General features: G+C 44.4%; 1 protein-coding gene across 1 annotated transcript in view; it reads left to right on the top strand.

Moving 5' to 3' along the window:
- Positions 1-22,700, top strand: part of LOC110513701 (intersectin-2-like) — an 80,403-nt gene that overhangs the window by 20,743 nt on the left and 36,960 nt on the right. The window contains exons 6-11 of the mRNA XM_090242423.1: positions 976-1,069; positions 8,646-8,788; positions 17,191-17,254; positions 17,334-17,471; positions 17,729-17,835; positions 20,964-21,175. Of these exons, the coding sequence (XP_090098549.1) occupies positions 976-1,069; positions 8,646-8,788; positions 17,191-17,254; positions 17,334-17,471; positions 17,729-17,835; positions 20,964-21,175 (758 nt within the window). The remainder of the gene's footprint in view (positions 1-975; positions 1,070-8,645; positions 8,789-17,190; positions 17,255-17,333; positions 17,472-17,728; positions 17,836-20,963; positions 21,176-22,700) is intronic.

Below are 22,700 nucleotides of genomic sequence, written 5' to 3'. Positions count from 1 at the left end.
GTCTGCTGTGTGGATCGAGCAGTCAACAAGTCGTGCAGTCATTTGAAAAAGTAACAACATTTCAGCGAGACAACTCAAAGGTGAAATCATAATGTATAATGGAATTCATTGCCCTTGACAATCAACCGTTCTCTGTCGTGAGTGATGTTGGCTTTCGCCGACTGGTCGAGCACCGGTACACACTACCAAGTGCTCTATTTTTCAAATGTTGCCCTACCGGAGTTACACAGTAATAGCGTCACTGCTATTAGCTTCATGACATACTATGGAATGGTGTTTGCGTGTCAGATACACGTCAAATAACACTTTGTGTGTGTGTGTAACCTTTATTTAACAAGTCAGTTAAGAACAAATCTTTACAATGACGGCCTGCCCCGGACGACACTGGGCCAATTGTGGGCTGCCTTATGGGACTCCCAATCACGGTCAGATGTGATTCAGATGCAGTGCAATATTTTTCCCCCAACACCACTTTCAATCAATTTGTTTAGCAGAACCTCATGCCAAATTGAGTCACAGATTTTTTTTAAATCAACAAAGCATGAGGAGACTTTGCCTTTGTTTTGTTTTGTTTGTGTGTTTGTTTGTCAATTAGGGTGTGCAGGGTGAATACGTGGTCTGTCGTACGGTAATCTGGTCGGTACATTGTTTTTCACTGAGGAAATGAACTAGTCTGCTGTTAATGACAATGCAGAGGATTTTCCAAAAGTTGCTTTTGACACATATCCCACGGTAGTTATTGGGGTCAAATTTGTCTCCACATTTGTGGATTCGGGTTGTCCTTGGTTTCATGAGAAGATGAGAGCTGAGGATGATAAAGAGTATAGCCAATTAGAATTAGTGGTCTTTATATTTTTTAATTTCATCATCAACATTTGTATTTGTTTTGTCTGTTCTTTGTTATAGAGCCAAAAAGAAGTGGTTTACCCACACATCTCCGTTTCGATGGATAACTCTCTCTCTCCCTCCCTCCAGCACTCCCTCTGTCCTGCTTCTCCTCTCCAATGGCATTCTCTCCATCTGCTGGGATCTCCAAGGCTAACTCCCTATTGGATCTGTCCTCTAGCAGGTAACAACAAGCTAAGTTCCTATTGGATCTGTCCTCTAGCAGGTAACAACAAGCTAACCCCGGATTGGATCTGTCCTCTAGCAGGTAACAACAAGCTAAGTCCCTATTGGATCTGTCCTCTAGCAGGTAACAACAAGCTAACCCCGGATTGGATCTGTCCTCTAGCAGGTAACATCAAGCGAAGTCCCTATTGGATCTGTCCTCTAGCAGGTAACAACAAGCTAACACCGGATTGGATCTGTCCACTAGCAGGAAGTGAAAGTGTGTAAACATCAGTAGACAGTTTGACTCAACCCACCTGTGCTTTGTCGGTATTACCAACAGAGGTGTGTGTGTGTGTGTGTGTGTACACAAATATGCGCACGAGCGCCAGGGTTAGCACTGGCGGTAAAACATTGAAAAGCGCAAAAAACATTTGTCCACACACCACAACACACCACACCACAACACACACCACAACACACACCACACCACACCACAACACACACCACACCACACCACACCACACACCACAACACACACCACACCACACCACACACCACACCACACCACACCACAACACACACCACACCACAACACACACCACACCACACCACAACACACACCACAACACACTCACACACACACCACAACACACACACCACAACACACACACCACAACACACACCACAACACACACCACACCACAACACACACCACACCACAACACACACCACACCACAACACACACACCACAACACACGCACACACCACAACACACACACACACACACACCACAACACACACCACACCACAACACAACACACACCACAACACACACCACAACACACACCACAACACACGCACACACCACAACACACACACACACCACAACACACACACCACAACACACACACCACAACACACACACCACAACACACACCACACCACACCACACCACACGCACACACCACACACACACCCACCACAACACACGCACACACCACAACACACGCACACACCACAACACACACACACCACACCACAACACACACCACAACACACCACACCACAACACACAACACACAACACACACACATACACACCACACTAAAACACACACACACCACAACACACACACACACACACACACACACACACACACATGCACACACACACACCACAACACACACACCACACCACAACACATACGCACACACACCACACCACACCACAACAGACACACACACACACACACCACACCACAACACAACACACACACACCACAACACACACACACCACACCACACCACACCACACCACAACAGACACACACACACCACACCACACCACAACACACACCACACACCACACCACAACACACACCACACCACAACACACACCACACCACAACACACACACACACAAAAACAGACACACCACAACATACACACACACCACACCACAACACACACACACACACACAACAGACACACACACAAAAACAGACACACACACCACAACACACACACACACACAACAGACACACACACAAAAACAGACACACACACCACACCACACACACCACACCACACCACAACACACACCACACCACAACACACACCACAACACACACCACAACACACACCACACCACACCACAACACACACCACAACACACACCACACCACAACACAACACAACACACACCACAACACACACCACAACACACACCACAACACACGCACACACCACACCACACACCACAACACACACCACACCACACCACACACCACACCACACCACACCACAACACACACCACACCACAACACACACCACACCACACCACAACACACACCACAACACACTCACACACACACCACAACACACACACCACAACACACACACCACAACACACACCACAACACACACCACACCACAACACACACCACACCACAACACACACCACACCACAACACACACACCACAACACACGCACACACCACAACACACACACACACACACACCACAACACACACCACAACACAACACACACCACAACACACACCACAACACACACCACAACACACGCACACACCACAACACACACACACACCACAACACACACACCACAACACACACACCACAACACACACCACACCACACCACACACCACACACACACCCACCACAACACACGCACACACCACAACACACGCACACACCACAACACACACACACCACACCACAACACACACCACACCACAACACACAACACACAACACACACACATACACACCACACTAAAACACACACACACCACAACACACACACACACACACACACACACACACACACACACACACATGCACACACACACACCACAACACACACACCACACCACAACACATACGCACACACACCACACCACACCACAACAGACACACACACACACACACCACACCACAACACAACACACACACACCACAACACACACACACCACACCACACCACACCACACCACACCACAACAGACACACACACACCACACCACACCACAACACACACCACACACCACACCACAACACACACCACACCACAACACACACCACACCACAACACACACACACACAAAAACAGACACACCACAACATACACACACACCACACCACAACACACACACACACACACAACAGACACACACACAAAAACAGACACACACACCACAACACACACACACACACAACAGACACACACACAAAAACAGACACACACACCACACCACACACACCACACCACACCACAACACACACCACACCACAACACACACCACAACACACACCACAACACACACCACACCACACCACAACACACACCACAACACACACCACACCACAACACAACACAACACACACCACAACACACACCACAACACACACCACAACACACGCACACACCACAACACACACACACACACCACAACACACACACCACAACACACACACCACAACACACACACCACAACACACACCACCCCACAACACACACCACACCACACCACACACCACACCACACGCACACACCACACACACACACACCACAACACACGCACACACCACACCACAACACACACACCACAACACACACACACCACAACACACACCACAACACACGCACACACCACAACACACACACACACACCACAACACACACACCACAACACACACAACACACCACACCACAACACACAACACACAACACACACACATACACACCACACTAAAACACACACACACCACAACACACACACACACACATGCACACACACACACCACAACACACACACCACACCACAACACAAACGCACACACACACCACACCACACCACAACAGACACACACACACACACACACCACACCACAACACAACACACACACACCACAACACACACACACCACACCACACCACACCACAACAGACACACACACACCACACCACACCACACCACAACACACACCACACACCACACCACAACACACACCACACCACAACACACACCACACCACAACACACACAAAAACAGACACACCACAACATACACACACACCACACCACAACACACACACACACACAACAGACACACACACAAAAACAGACACACACACCACACCACAACACACACACACACACACAACAGACACACACACAAAAACAGACACACACACACCACACCACACACACCACACCACACCACAACACACACCACACCACAACACACACCACAACACACACCACAAAACACACCACACCACACCACAACACACACCACAACACACACCACACCACAACACACACCACACCACAACACAACACACACCACACCACACCACAACACACACCACACCACAACACAACACACACCACACCACAACACACACCACACCACACCACAACACACACCACACCACACCACACCACAACACACACCACACCGCACCACAACACACACCACACCACAACACACACCACAACACACACCACAACACACGCACACACGCACACACCACAACACACGCACACACCACAACACACGCACACACCACAACACACGCACACACCACAACAAACACACCACAACACACACCACAACATACACAACACCACAACATACACAACACCACAACACACACCACACTACAACACACACACCACACCACAACACACACACCACAACACACACACACACACACACCACAACACACACAGCACAACACAACACACACCACAACACACACCACAACACACACACCACAACACACACACCACAACACACACCACAACACACACAACACACACCACACCACAACACACACCACACCACAACACACACACCACACCACAACACACACACCACAACACACGCACACACCACAACACACACACACACACCACAACACACAACACACACCACAACACACACCACAACACAACACACACCACAACACACGCACACACGCACACACCACAACACACACACACACCACAACACACACACACACCACAACACACACACCACAACACACACACCACAACACACACCACAACACACACCACACCACACCACACGCACACACCACAACACACGCACACACCACAACACACGCACACACCACAACACACACCACAACACACACCACACCACAACACACACACACCACACCACAACACACACCACAACACACGCACACACCACAACACACACCACACCACAACACAACACACACACACCACACCACAACACACACCACAACACATTTCAGATTCCTTATATTAAGCCAACCAGACAGCCAGAATTCACTTGTTTTTAAATGTATGGAGAGCGAGGGGCACTCCAAAACAACAGACATAATTTACAAAAGATGCCTTTGTGTTTAGTGAGTCCTCCAGATCAGAGGCAGTAGGGATGACCAGGGATGTTCTCTGTTTAGTGAGTCCTCCAGATCAGAGGCAGTAGGGATGACCAGGGATGTTCTCTGTTTAGTGAGTCCTCCAGATCAGAGGCAGTAGGGATGACCAGGGATGTTCTCTGTTTAGTGAGTCCACCAGATCAGAGGCAGTAGGGATGACCAGGGATGTTCTCTGTTTAGTGAGTCCTCCAGATCAGAGGCAGTAGAGATGACCAGGGATGTTCTCTGTTTAGTGAGTCCACCAGATCAGAGGCAGTAGGGATGACCAGGGATGTTCTCTGTTTAGTGAGTCCTCCAGATCAGAGGCAGTAGAGATGACCAGGGATGTTCTCTGTTTAGTGAGTCCTCCAGATCAGAGGCAGTAGAGATGACCAGGGATGTTCTCTGTTTAGTGAGTCCTCCAGATCAGAGACAGTAGGGATGACCAGGGATGTTCTCTGTTTAGTGAGTCCTCCAGATCAGAGGCAGTAGAGATGACCAGGGATGTTCTCTGTTTAGTGAGTCCTCCAGATCAGAGACAGTAGGGATGACCAGGGATGTTCTCTGTTTAGTGAGTCCTCCAGATCAGAGGCAGTAGGGATGACCAGGGATGTTCTCTGTTTAGTGAGTCCTCCAGATCAGAGGCAGTAGGGATGACCAGGGATGTTCTCTGTTTAGTGAGTCCTCCAGATCAGAGGCAGTAGGGATGACCAGGGATGTTCTCTGTTTAGTGAGTCCTCCAGATCAGAGGCAGTAGGGATGACCAGGGATGTTCTCTGTTTAGTGAGTCCTCCAGATCAGAGGCAGTAGGGATGACCAGGGATGTTCTCTGTTTAGTGAGTCCTCCAGATCAGAGACAGTAGGGATGACCAGGGATGTTCTCTGTTTAGTGAGTCCTCCAGATCAGAGGCAGTAGGGATGTTCTCTGTTTAGTGAGTCCTCCAGATCAGAGGCAGTAGGGATGACCAGGGATGTTCTCTGTTTAGTGAGTCCTCCAGATCAGAGACAGTAGAGATGACCAGGGATGTTCTCTGTTTAGTGAGTTCTCCAGATCAGAGACAGTAGAGATGACCAGGGATGTTCTCTGTTTAGTGAGTCCTCCAGATCAGAGACAGTAGAGATGACCAGGGATGTTCTCTGTTTAGTGAGTCCTCCAGATCAGAGACAGTAGAGATGACCAGGGATGTTCTCTGTTTAGTGAGTCCTCCAGATCAGAGGCAGTAGGGATGTTCTCTGTTTAGTGAGTCCTCCAGATCAGAGACAGTAGAGATGACCAGGGATGTTCTCTGTTTAGTGAGTCCTCCAGATAAGAGGCAGTAGGGATGACCAGGGATGTTCTCTGTTTAGTGAGTCCTCCAGATCAGAGGCAGTCGGGATGACCAGGGATGTTTTCTTGATTAGTGTGTAAATTGGACCATTTTCCTGTCAAAATGTAATGATTACTGTTGGGTGTCAGGGAAAATGTATGGAGTAAAAAGTACATTATTTGTTTATTGAGAAATGTAGTGAGGTAAAAGTAAAAGTAGTGAAAAGTATTAATAATAAAGTAAAGAAAACCCCCAAAACCGACTGAAGTACTTAACACCACAGCATGTTGTGAACCCGGCATGAGGCTGTGTGTCTGTTTGGCAGTTTCCTCATTCCTCTTCTGAAACTAATGAAGGGAAATCAGGTTAGTGGGGCTCTCTGTGCAGCAGTGAGTTGTACCAAAATATTGAAGCCAGAAGACACCCCAGAGCTCTGAGATGACAGAGGGAGGGGGCAATATGCAGTGGTGGAAATAGTACCCAAATCTCATACTTGATTAAAAGGAAAGATACCTTTAATAGAAAAGTAGTAAAATACTACTTGAGTAAAAGTATTTTGTTTAAAAAAAATACAAACTTTATTTAACTGGACAAGTCAGTTTAAGAACACATTATTATTTACAATGCCGGCCTACCACGGCCAAACCCGGACGAAGCTGGGCCAATTGTGCCAATTATGCTTAAGTATCAAAGGCAACAGTAGAATTGATTTTAATTACTTCTATTAGGCAATCTTAACAGTAGGATGACCAGGGATGTTCTCTTGATAAGTGTGTGAATTGGACCATTTTCCTGTCCTGTTAAGCATTCATAATGTAATGAGTACTTTTAGGTGTCAGGGAAAATGTATGAAGTAAAAAGTACATTGTTTTATTTAGGAATGTAGTGAGGCAAAAGTACAGATACACCCCCCCCCCCCCCCCCCCAAATGACCTAAGTAGTACTTTAAAGTATTTAAACTTTACACCACTAGCAACTGGTTGAAATGGCTAAGTTTCTCACAGAAACAATAAAGCTGGAACAATAAAGCTCTTCTGCCTCTATTCTGCCTCTCTTCTGCCTCTCTTATGCCTCTCTCTGCCTCTATTCTGCCTCTCTGCCTCTCTTCTGCCTCTCTTCTGCCTCTCTTCGCTTCTCTTCTGCCTCTCTTCTGCCTCTCTTCTGCCTCTCTCTGCCTCTCTCTGCCTCTCTCTGCCAGACTGGGCTCTGCTTTTTTTCTGAAATCAATGTGAAATCAAATCTATCTCTCTTTCTCTTTCTCTCTCTCTCTCTCTCTCTCTCTCTCTCTCTCTCTCTCTCTCTTTCTCTCCCTCTCTTGCTCTCTTTCTCCTACTCCCCTCTCCAGTTCTAACTCCTCCTCCACCACCTCCCTGGCCAGTAACTCTCCCAAGACGTGCTCTTGTGATTGGTCCGTTCCCCAGTCCACCAGGCTGAAGTACAGACAACAGTTTAACAGTCTGGACAAGCTGATGAGTGGATACCTCTCTGGTGAGTTACCTGTCTCGTCTCTCTTCTCTCTCGCTCTTCTCTCTCACTATTTTTTTGCTCTTCTCTCTCGCTCTTCTCTCGCTCTTCTCTCTCGCTCTTCTCTCGCTCTTCTCTCTCGCTCTTCTCTCTCGCTCTTCTCTCTCGCTCTTCTCTCTCGCTCTTCTCTCTCGCTCTTGTCTCTCGCTCTTCTCTCGCTCTTCTCTCTCCTCTTCTCTCTCCTCTTCTCTCTCGCTCTTTTCTCTCGCTCTTCTCTCTCGCTCTTCTCTCTCGCTCTTCTCTCTCGCTCTTCTCTCTCGCTCTTCTCTCTCGCTCTTCTCTCTCCTCTTCTCTCTCCTCTTCTCTCTCGCTCTTCTCTCTCGCTCTTCTCTCTCGCTCTTGTCTCTCGCTCTTCTCTCGCTCTTCTCTCGCTCTTCTCTCGCTAACTTGTTTATTAACTTGTCTTCTAAGAGATGCTGAATCTCTAGTTGATGGTTGGAGAGCTTCCTTCTCTTTGCACTTACAGAACCCGACCGTTCTTGTCGGTTATACACTGAACAAAAAAACGCAAAATGCAACAATTTCAAAGATTTTACTTGAGTTACAGTTCATATAAGGAATTCAGTCAATTGAAATGAATTCAATAGGCCTTAATCTATGGATTTCACACGACTGGGAATTCAGATATGCATCAGTCATTATCTGGTGTGACCACCATTTGCCTCATGAGGCGTGACACATCTCCTTCACATAGAGTTGATCAGGCTGTTGATTGTGGCCTGTGGAATGTTGTCCCACTCCTCTTCAATGGCTGTGAGAAGTTGCTGGATATTGGCAGGAACTGGAACATGCTGTCGTACATGTCGATCCAGAGCATCCCAAACATGCTCAATGGGTGACATGTCTGGTGATTATGCAGGCCATTTTCAGCTTCCAGGAATTGTGTACAGATCCTTGCGACATGGGGGCATGCATTATCATGCTGAAACATGAGGTGATGGTGCGGGGTGGATCTCGATAAAATGCAATTGTGTTCGTTGTCTTATTCCTGACCCTACGTTGACATCAGCAAACTGCTTATACAACAGGCCACAATCAACAGGTCAACTCTATGTGAAGGAGATAGATACATATATTATACAGAAGGAGATGTGTCGCGCTGATTGAGTCAAATGCACGTCACTGTTTTTTTTCTTTTCCTTTTAATAAAAGGTGTCTGTAACAGACATACAGTACCTTCGGAAAGTATTGAGACCCCTTGACTTTTCCCACATTTTGTTACATTACATCCTTATTCTAAAATGGATGAAATAAAAACAGAAATACCTTATTTACATAAGTATACAGACCCTTTGCTATGAGACTCGAAATTGAGCTCAGGTGCATCATGTTTCCATTGATTGTCCTTTAGATGTTTCTGCAACTTGATTGGAGTCCACCTGTGGTAAATTCAATTGATTGGACATGATTTGGAAAGGCACACACCTGTCTATATAAGGTCCCATGTCATGAGGTCAAAGGAATTGTCCATAGAGCTCAGGATTGTGTCGAGGCACAGATCTGGGGAAGGGTACCAAAACATTTCTGCAGCATTGAAGGTCCCCAAGAACACAGTGGCCTCCATCATTCTTAAGAAGTTTGTAACCACCAAGACTCTTCATAGAGCTGGTCGCCCGGCCAAACTGACCAATCAGGGGAGAAAGGCTTTGGTCAGGGAGGTGGCCAAGAACCCGATGGTCACTCTGACAGAGCTCCAGAGTTCCTATTTGGAGATGGGAGAACCTTCCAGAAGGACAACCATCTCTGCAGCACTCCACCAATCAGGCTTTTATGGTAGAGTGGCCAGACGGAAGCCACTCCTCAGTAAAAGACACATGACAGCCCGCTTGGAGTTTACAAAAAGGCACCTAAAGACTCTCAGACCATGAGAAACAAGATTCTCTGGTCTGATGAAACCAAGATTGAACTCTTTATTCTGAATGACAAGCGTCACGTCTGGAGGAAACCTGGCATCATCCCTACGGTGAAGCACGGTGGTGGCAGCATCATGCTGTGAGGATGTGTTTCAGCGGCAGGGACTGGGAGACTAGTCAGGATCGAGGGAAAGATGAACAGAGCAATGTACAGAGAGATCATTGATGAAAACCTCAGACTGGGGCAAAAGTTCACCTTCCAACAGGACAACCTAAGCACACAGCCAAGACAACGCAGGAGTGGCTTCGGGACAAGTCTCTGAATGTCCTTGAGTGGCCCAGCCAGAGCCCGGACTTGAACCCGATCCAACATCTCTGGAGAGAACTGAAAATAGCGCGCGCCAGCGATGCTCCCCATCCAACCTGACAGAGCTTGAGAGGATCTGCAGAGAAGAATGGGAAAAACTACCCAAATACAGGTGTGCCAAGCTTGTTGCATCATACCCAAGAAGACTCTGTTCTGTAATCACTGTTAAAGGTGCTTCAACAAAGTACTGAGTATAGGGTCTGAATAATTAAGTAAATGTGATATTTCAGTCTTTTATTTTGAATACTTTTGTAAAGATTTCAAAAAAACGGTTTTTGCTTTGTCATTATGGGTTATTGTGTGTAGATTGATTAGGAAAATAAACAGTGTAATCCATTTCAGAACAAGGCTGTAACTTAACAAAATGTGGACAAAGTGAAGGGGTCTGAATGCTTTCCGAATATACTGTATGTAATGTTATAGTAGTGTCTGGTTATAGTTATAGTAGTGGTAGTGACTGGTTATAGTAGTGGTAGTGACTGGTTATATATATATATTTTTTTTTAACCTTTATTTAACCAGGCAAGTCAGTTAAGAACAAATTCTTATTTTCAATGACGGCCTGGGTTAACTGCCTGTTCAGGGGCAGAACGACAGATTTGTACCTTGCCAGCTCGGGGGTTTGAACTCGCAACCTTCCGGTTACTAGTCCAACGCTCTAACCACTAGGCTACCCTGCCGCTACCCGTAGTTATAGTAGTGGTAGTGACTGGTTATAGTAATGGTAGTGGGAGTGACTGGTTATAGTTACAGTAGTGGTAGTGTCTGGTTATAGTTATAGTAGTGGTAGTGACTGGTTATAGTAATGGTAGTGGGAGTGACTGGTTATAGTTACAGTAGTGGTAGTGTCTGGTTATAGTAGTGGTAGTGTCTGCAGTAGTAATGATGCTGACTGGTTATAGTTGAAAAAAGTAGGTAGATGAAAAGTTAGTATAGCCTGAACAAATGAAAGTTGGTTTGCCTTATATAGCTTGATTGTTTCATAAGATACTGTTGGTGATTTATATTATGCTAATTTATATAATTATAGTTGGTGAACAATACAATACAAAATTGAAGTTGGAAGGGCCTGAACATTGGTTTAGTTTATGTAGCTTCAACGGTTCTATAATTACCATTTGGTTAGTTATTTTTTGCAATTGTTTTTTTTTTAATAAAAAAAAAAGTTTTTTTTTAAATGATGTTGACACGCAATGTAAGTAGGGTCAGTCTAAACATCTCAGCATTGGTGTCACGCCCTGACCTTAGTTATCTCTGTTTTCTTTATTATTTTGGTCAGGTCAGGGTGTGACGAGGGTGGGTATGCTTGTTTTGTATTGTCTAGGGTTTTTTGTAAGTCTAGGGGTTTAGAAAGTCTAAGGGTTTAGTAAATCTAGGTATATGTGTGGCTATGGTGGCCCGATTATGGTTCCCAATCAGAGGCAGCTGTTTATCGTCGTCTCTGATTGGGGACCATATTTAGGTTGCCATTTTCCCTTGGGTAATTGTGGGTTCTTGTCTATGTGTTAGCACTCATGTGGTTAGAGTCACTTTTTGTTCGGTTATTTGTTATTTTGTTAGTTTGTTTCAATGTTCATTCATTTAATAAATGAAGAATGTATGCTTACCACCCTGCGCCTTGGTCTCCTCTTTACAACGAACGTGACAACGATTTCATATCTTCAAACTTTTTCTGTAACTTGTTTGTGGAGTGGTCAAAAGTTACGTTTATAAATAGTTTTAGGGAAGTGTTGTTGATGCGGGTTACTCACAGCTGTAACATTTGATCGTTAGCAGATTATTCTGTTTTGAAAAGCAGAGAAGAAGAGGAAGATTCCATATTCTCAATTTTTTGTTTTGTCTAAGTTGATTTCAAAATGGTCAAAGTAGCTGATGTTGTTTACAGGGAACGTTTGAAGTGACGATGTCACAATGCGGAGTTTTAGACTTGTTAAAAAGTCCCATTAAAGGGGGCAAAAAGAATGACAGACAAATGTATAGTATAAGTAATATCGAAAAGTTGTACGCAAGCACAGTATTCCAGACCAGTCTGCACATGTCAAAGTTTAAATGTCGTTTCTAGTTTAAAGAGTGTAAGAGGAGTAGTGTGCAGATGAATAACTTGCTCATGGTTTCCCCAACTCGGTCCTCAGGACCCCAAGGGGTGCATGTTTTGGTTTTTGCCCTAACACAACACAGCGGGTTCAACTAATCCCAAATTTAATTGGTGAGACTTGCTATAACTCTTTAGCTAGGTAGAAGTTTAAAACGTTGAATTACTTATTATTAAATATGACTATTTTTTAGCAATCCGTTACATATAGTCAACGTTAATGTATTAAAATAATTTGTTTTGTTACTTGTGATAGGCTAATATATCAACCAGATTACTGATAGGCTAATATATCAACCAGATTACTGATAGGGTAATATATCAACCAGATTACTGATAGGCTAATATATCAACCAGATTACTGATAGGATAATATATCAACCAGATTACTGATAGGCTAATATATCAACCAGATTACTGATAGGGTAATATATCAACCAGATTACTGATAGGCTAATATATCAACCAGATGACTGTGATAGGGTAATATATCAACCAGATTACTGATAGGGTAATATATCAACCAGATTACTGATAGGGTAATATATCAACCAGATTACTGTGATAGGCTAATATATCAACCAGATTACTGATAGGGTAATATATCAACCAGATGACTGTGATAGGGTAATATATCAACCAGATTACTGATAGGGTAATATATCAACCAGATGACTGTGATAGGGTAATATATCAACCAGATTACTGATAGGGTAATATATCAACCAGATTACTGATAGGGTAATATATCAACCAGATTACTGATAGGGTAATATATCAACCAGATTACTGTGATAGGGTAATATATCAACCAGATTACTGATAGGGTAATATATCAACCAGATTACTGATAGGATAATATATCAACCAGATTACTGATAGGCTAATATATCAACCAGATGACTGTGATAGGGTAATATATCAACCAGATTACTGATAGGGTAATATATCAACCAGATGACTGTGATAGGGTAATATATCAACCAGATTACTGATAGGGTAATATATCAACCAGATGACTGTGATAGGGTAATATATCAACCAGATTACTGATAGGGTAATATATCAACCAGATTACTGATAGGGTAATATATCAACCAGATTACTGTGATAGGGTAATATATCAACCAGATTACTGATAGGGTAATATATCAACCAGATGACTGTGATAGGGTAATATATCAACCAGATTACTGATAGGGTAATATATCAACCAGATGACTGTGATAGGGTAATATATCAACCAGATTACTGATAGGATAATATATCAACCAGATTACTGATAGGGTAATATATCAACCAGATTACTGATAGGGTAATATATCAACCAGATTACTGATAGGGTAATATATCAACCAGATTACTGATAGGGTAATATATCAACCAGATTACTGTGATAGGGTAATATATCAACCAGATTACTGATAGGGTAATATATCAACCAGATGACTGTGATAGGGTAATATATCAACCAGATTACTGATAGGGTAATATATCAACCAGATTACTGATAGGGTAATATATCAACCAGATTACTGATAGGATAATATATCAACCAGATTACTGATAGGGTAATATATCAACCAGATTACTGATAGGGTAATATATCAACCAGATTACTGATAGGGTAATATATCAACCAGATTACTGATAGGGTAATATATCAACCAGATGACTGTGATAGGGTAATATATCAACCAGATTACTGATAGGGTAATATATCAACCAGATGACTGTGATAGGGTAATATATCAACCAGATTACTGATAGGGTAATATATCAACCAGATTACTGATAGGGTAATATATCAACCAGATTACTGATAGGGTAATATATCAACCAGATTACTGTGATAGGGTAATATATCAACCAGATTACTGATAGGGTAATATATCAACCAGATTACTGATAGGGTAATATATCAACCAGATTACTGATAGGGTAATATATCAACCAGATTACTGTGATAGGGTAATATATCAACCAGATTACTGTGATAGGGTAATATATCAACCAGATTACTGATAGGGTAATATATCAACCAGATTACTGTGATAGGGTAATATATCAACCAGATTACTGATAGGGTAATATATCAACCAGATTACTGATAGGATAATATATCAACCAGATTACTGATAGGGTAATATATCAACCAGATTACTGTGATAGGCTAATATATCAACCAGATTACTGTGATAGGCTAATATATCAACCAGATTACTGTGATAGGGTAATATATCAACCAGATTACTGATAGGGTAATATATCAACCAGATGACTGTGATAGGGTAATATATCAACCAGATTACTGATAGGGTAATATATCAACCAGATGACTGTGATAGGGTAATATATCAACCAGATTACTGTGATAGGGTAATATATCAACCAGATTACTGATAGGCTAATATATCAACCAGATGACTGTGATAGGCTAATATATCAACCAGATTACTGTGATAGGCTAATATATCAACCAGATTACTGTGATAGGCTAATATATCAACCAGCTTACTGTGATAGGCTAATATATCAACCAGATGACTGTGATAGGCTAATATATCAACCAGATTACTGTGATAGACGAATATATCAACCAGATTACTGTGATAGGCTAATATATCAACCAGATGACTGTGATAGGCTAATATATCAACCATATGTCTAAACTACAGTTGTTGTGTGTGAAAACTGATAGAGGAAAGACAGGCCAAACCGATGTTCTGTCAGGTCACGTGGACAACACGCTTAGGAAAGCAAAGCAACTCTGAATCATTCATGCTGTGGGGTTCAGATAAATACCTGCATGATTTACTTTTAGAAAACGTTCAGTGTAAATTAAGTGTAATTGTAGTTGAATGATGATGTAATGGATAGAAAGTTTTAGACTGTTGTTTGGGGATATAAATGGGATGGTGCATCTAGTGATGTGAGACGACATCTCTTTTTCAAATCTGACATCGTCAGAGTGCGTAGCTGAACACTGTGTGCTGAAAACACTCCGGTTTGTTATTTTAACTAAAACAACCAGTCTTTGTTAAACATAAATAACAAACTTGTTTTTTTTTTTCCTTATTCCGGAATCCCGCTGAACCTGTCAGTTCAGCGGGATTCCGGAATAAGGAAAAAAAAAAACAAGTTTGTAGGAGCTGTAGGAGCTGTAGGAGCTGTATCTACTACGCTTTGATTCAGATCAAAACTGTATCTCTCAGAGATCCAATGTGGCAATTGCTTGCTGAGGATTATAGTCTATTCACTCTAACAAACAGTACTGATTTCATAAAAATAAATATTATTATATATTGAATCATTAAAATGTTAGAACCTTTCAGGAAACTGCCTACGTATTAGATTTGCACATAGCTAGTTCAATATAGTACCAGGCTACAGTATATTAGTAAAAGCTAGCAAAGCACATCATACTGTAGCACTTTAGTTTGATCACGCAGATCTTCCATGTTGTATCTGAAACAGTATTTACAGTATTACAGTATTACAGTATTTCCTTTATAACACTTTTTAATGACATCACAAAATAACAACCCATATGACATTAGTGTTCATCACTGACCATTCCACACGTTCCTATGTTAGAAATATTATTCCAGTATTCGCTTTAGAATGTGTTAAGTGTGTTGTTGTGGTCGGTAGTTGCGGTCAGAAGCTATAATCTGTAATTGTGTTGTTGTGGTCGGTAGTTGTGTAGCCAGTAATTGTGTAGTTGTGGTCGGTGGTTGTGTGTTTGGTCAGTAATTGTGGTCAGTGGTTGTGTGCATCTGGTTCAGTAGTTTTGTTTGCGATAATTGTGTGTTTGTGGTCAGTAATTGTGGTCAGTGACCTTCATATCAGGTCTGTGACCTTGTTTCTGGTTCAGGTCAGGTCTGTGACCTTGTTTCTGGTTCAGGTCAGGTCTGTGACCTTGTTTCTGGTTCAGGTCAGGTCTGTGACCTTGTTTCTGGTTCAGGTCAGGTCTGTGACCTTGTTTCTGGTTCAGGTCAGGTCTATAGGTAGTATCTTAGTTTGTGATACGTTGTTGTGTTGTGTTTCTCAGGCCCTCAGGTGAGGAACGCCCTGACTGCCTCCAACCTGACCCAGACACAGCTAGCTACCATCTGGTGAGTTTGTGAGTAGCTGTCTGTCTCTGTGTGTGTTCGTCTTTCTGAATGTGTGTGTCATTTATTGGTGTGGGTGCAGGACCCTGGCTGACGTGGATAAGGATGGTCAGCTGAGAGCTGAGGAGTTTATTCTGGCCATGCACCTGGTAGACATGGTTACGACAGGATGTCCGCTACCCCTCACCCTGCCCTCAGACCTGGTACCCCCCTGTTTTAGGTAACACACACACACAAACACCCTGCCCTCTGACCTGGTACCCCCCTGTCTTAGGTAACACACACACGAACACACACACACACACACACACACACACACACACACACACACACACCCTGCCCTCAGACCTGGTACCCCCCTGTCTTAGGTAACACACACACACACACACGTGCTCACACTATCTCTCTGATTGGTGTTTTGAATGAAGTCTTTCAGCGTTGTTTCAAGTTTAATTATTTTTTCTCTGTCTTCTGTAGAGATAGCAGGCCAGTAGAGATGTTGAATGGAACTGGGCCCTACCTCTCCACTGGCCTGATAGACGGGACAGCAGAGCTTGAACCTGCACACAAGAACAAGAACAACGGTACATAACCTTATCCATAACTCGAACATAACCCTAACATAACCCTAACATAACCATAACCCTAACATAAGCATAACCCTAACATAACCCTGACATAACCATAACCCTAACATAACCATAACCATAACCCTAACATAACATAACCATAACCCTAACATAACCCTAACATAACCATAACCCTAACATAACCCTAACATAAACATAACCCTAACATAACCATAACCCTAACATAACCATAACATAACATAACCATAACCCTAACATAACCCTAACATAACCATAACCCTAACATAACCATAACCCTAACATAACCATAACCCTAACATAACCCTAACATAACATAACCATAACCCTAACATAACCATAACCCTAACATAACCCTAACATAACCATAACCCTAACATAACCATAACCCTAACATAACCCTAACATAACATAACCCTAACATAACCATAACCCTAACATAACATAACCCTAACATAACCATAACCCTAACATAACCCTAACATAACATAACCCTAACATAACCATAACCCTAACATAACCATAACCCTAACATAACCATAACCCTAACATAACCATAACCCTAACATAACCCTAACATAACATAACCATAACCCTAACATAACCCTAACATAACATAACCCTAACATAACCATAACCCTAACATAACCATAACCCTAACATAACCATAACCCTAACATAACCCTAACATAACATAACCATAACCCTAACATAACCCTAACATAACCATAACCCTAACATAACCCTAACATAACATAACCATAACCCTAACATAACCCTAACATAACATAACCCTAACATAACCATAACCCTAACATAACCATAACCCTAACATAACCATAACCCTAACATAACCATAACCCTAACATAACCCTAACATAACATAACCATAACCCTAACATAACCCTAACATAACCATAACCCTAACATAACCATAACCCTAACATAACCCTAACATAACATAACCATAACCCTAACATAACCATAACCCTAACATAACCCTAACATAACATAACCCTAACATAACCATAACCCTAACATAACCCTAACATAACATAACCCTAACATAACATAACCCTAACATAACCATAACCCTAACATAACCCTAACATAACCCTAACATAACATAACCATAACCCTAACATAACCATAACCCTAACATAACCATAACCCTAACATAACCATAACCCTAACATAACCCTAACATAACCCTAACATAACCATAACCCTAACATAACCATAACCATAATCCTAACATAACCCTAACATAACCATAACATAACCATAACCCTAACATAACCATAACCCTAACATAACCATAACCATAACCCTAACATAACCATAACCCTAACATAACCATAACCATAACCCTAACATAACCATAACCATAACCCTAACATAACCATAACCCTAACATAACCATAACCATAACCCTAACATAACCATAACCCTAACATAACCATAACATAACCATAACCCTAACATAACCATAACCCTAACATAACCATAACCCTAACATAACCCTAACATAACCCTAACATAACCCTAATCCTAACATAACCCTAATCCTAACATAACCATAACCCTAACATAACCCTGACATAACCATAACCCTAACATAACCATAACCCTAACTATATTATGAGGGGTTGGTTATAGGTCGTTACAAGAGGTGACAACTGTCTCTCTTACCCCTTCAATGATGCTGACTTTATGTACTCTCTCCTTCTGTCTCCCCCCTGATCTCCTCTCCCCCTTCTCTCCTCTCCCCCTTTTCTCCTCTCCCATGTCCCCTCTTCTCTCCCATCCCTCCTACTCTCCCCTCCCTCCTCCTCCCCCCTCTCACCTCCTTCTTACTCTCCCTCCCTCCTCCTCCCCTCTCCTCTCCCTTCCCTCCTACTCTCCTCTCCCCTCCCCCTCTCCTCTCCTCTCCCCTCCCTTCTATTCTCCTTTCCCATCCCCCCTCTCCTCTCCCATCCCTCCTACTCTCCTCTCCCCTCCCTCCTCCTCTCCCCTCCCTCCTCCTCCCACCCTCTCACCTCCTTCCTACTCTCCCCTCCCCTCCCTCCTACTCTCCTCTCCCCTCCCTCCTACTCTCCTCTCCCCTCCTTCCTACTCTCCTCCCATTCCTCCTCCCTCCCTCTCCCCTCTCCTCTGCCCTCCCTCCTCCTCCCCTCTCCTCTCCCCTCCCTCCTCCCCTCTCCTCTCCCCTGCCTCCTCCTCCCCTCTCCTCTCCCCTCCCTCCTACTCTCCTCTCCTCTCCCCTCCCCTCCCTCCTCCTCCCCTCTCCTCTCCCCTCCCTCCTCCCCTCTCCTCTCCCCTGCCTCCTCCTCCCCTCTCCTCTCCCCTGCCTCATCTTCCCCTCTCCTCTCCCCTCCCTCCCCCTCCCCTCCCATCCCTACTCCTCTCCCCTCCCTCCTCCTCCTCTCCCCTCCACTCTCCTCTCCCCTCCCTCCCTCCTCCTCCCCTCTCCTCTCTCCTCCCCTCTCCACTCCCATCACCTCTCCTCTCCCCTCCCTCCTCCTCCCCTCTCCACTCCCATCCCCTCTCCTCTCCCCTGCCTCCTCCCCTCTCCTCTCCTCTCCCATCCCTCCTCCTCTCCCCTGCCTCCTCCTCCCCTCTCCTCTCCCATCCCTCCTCCTCCTTCCTCCTCTCCTCTCCACTCCCATCCCCTCTCCTCTCCCATCCCTCCTCCTCTCCCGTCCCTCCTCCTCCCCTCTCCTCTCCCCTCCCTCCCCATCCCCTCTCCCATCCCTCCTCCTCTCCCCTCCCTCCTCCTCCCCTCTCCTCTCCCCTCCCTCCCCATCCCCTCTCCTCTCCCATCCCCTCTCCTCTCCCATCCCTCCTCCTCCTCTCCCCTCCCTCCCCCTCCCCTCTCCTCTCCCTTCCCTCCCCATCCCCTCTCCTCTCCCATCCCTCCTTCTCTCCTCTCACCTCCCTCCTCCTCCCCTCTCCTCTCCCATCCCTCCTCCTCTCCTCTCCCTCCTTCTCTCCTCTCACCTCCCTCCTTCTCTCCTCTCACCTCCCTCCTTCTCACCTCTCCCATCCCTCCTTCTCTCCTCTCACCTCCCTCCTACTCTCCTCTCCCCTCCCTCCTCCTCCAGTAGTATCGTATGAAGACCGTCTGAAGGAAAACTTTGCGCGAGGCAGCGCTGAGCTGGAGAAGCGTCGTCTGGCTCTAGAAGATAAACAGAGGAGGGAGGTGGAGATGAGAGAGAGGGAGGCCAGTGAGGTGCAGGGGATGAGAGAGGTGTGGGAGCAGGAGCAGGAGAACAAGAGACAACAAGAAGAGGAGAGACACAGAGAGAGAAAGGAGGTGGGACCAGTGTTCATTTTGTCAACAAAAATAAACTCAAATACACCACATTTCAGTGGCGTATAACTAAACCAAAATAATGTTTCATTTCAGTTGACTGAAACGAGACGAAATTATCTCTGACTAAAATCTGCCCACTAAGTGGACTGGACAAGAGTGGAGTGGAGAGAATGCACATTTTTCCATTGATAAACACAATTAATATTAGCATCACAGATGCACAGTGCAGTTCTGTTCAGCAGTTAGCAAAGACACGTCACAGCCGGCACGTCACAGCCGGCACGTCACAGCCGACACGTCACAGCCGACACGTCACAGCCTTCATCAGCTGGTGAGCTACGGGGGAGTTAGCGATGACTGTGGACATAACGGCTTCTAATTATACTCTCTTGCTTCCCCGTAAGCTAACCAGTCAACACCAAGCTTTCTAAGTTATCTACCTGGTTAAGAAACACAAGTTGCTTTATGAAATTTAAAAACAATAGCAGCATTGAGGAAAAACAACAGTACAGGTATGTGTTTCTCTCCCTTGAGTCTAGAAAATTAGGCCGTCTTTCAATTTGTAGTCTCACTCAACCCTCCCACTTAGCCTACTGCGTTTCTTAGCCAGGTTCTGTAGCCAGCAAGTCCTCCCATTTCCCTCGGAGAGAACTGCTTGACAAATTACAGTTTGAAAGATATTACTCATAATAGGGGCTCAACATATTTTCCTTTCTATGGTTCGTTGGCAGGCGGGGCTACACCTTGACTGGGTGAAAGACCAATATCTGGAGGTTAAGTGTCTCCACTACATCACTGGGTGATACAGTCATTATCTGGAGGTTAAGTGACTCCACTACATCACTGGGTGATACAGTCATTATCTGGATGTTTAGTGTCTCCACTACATCACTGGGTGATACAGTCATTATCTGGAGGTTTAGTGACTCCACTACATCACTGGGCGATACAGTCATTATCTGGAGGTTTAGTGTCTCCACTACATCCCCGGGTGATACAGTCATTATCTGGAGGTTTAGTGTCTCCACTACATCACTGGGTGATACAGTCATTATCTGGAGGTTTAGTGTCTCCACTACATCACTGGGTAAAACAGTCATTATCTGGAGTTTTAGTTTCTCCACTACATCCCCGGGTGATACAGTCATTATCTGGAGGTTTAGTGTCTCCACTACATCACTGGGTGATACAGTCATTATCTGGAGGTTTAGTGACTCCACTACATCACTGGGTGATACAGTCATTATCTGGAGGTTTAGAGATTCCAATTCATCACTGGGTGATACAGTCATTATATGGAGGTTAAGTGACTCCACTACATCACTGGGTAAAACAGTCATTATCTGGAGGTTTAGTGACTCCACTACATCACTGGGTAAAACAGTCATTATCTTGAGGTTTAGTGACTCCACTACATCACTGGGTGATACAGTCATTATCTGGAGGTTTAGTGACTCCACTACATCACTGGGTGATACAGTCATTATCTGGAGGTTTAGTGACTCCACTACATCACTGGGTGATA

Source organism: Oncorhynchus mykiss, chromosome 8, assembly GCF_057628025.1.
Source record: "Oncorhynchus mykiss isolate SJ-2025 chromosome 8, ASM5762802v1, whole genome shotgun sequence".
Taxonomy (NCBI): domain Eukaryota; kingdom Metazoa; phylum Chordata; class Actinopteri; order Salmoniformes; family Salmonidae; genus Oncorhynchus; species Oncorhynchus mykiss.
The sequence above is the reverse complement of the archived record's forward strand: the minus strand, read 5'-3'. Positions and strand labels throughout refer to the sequence as shown.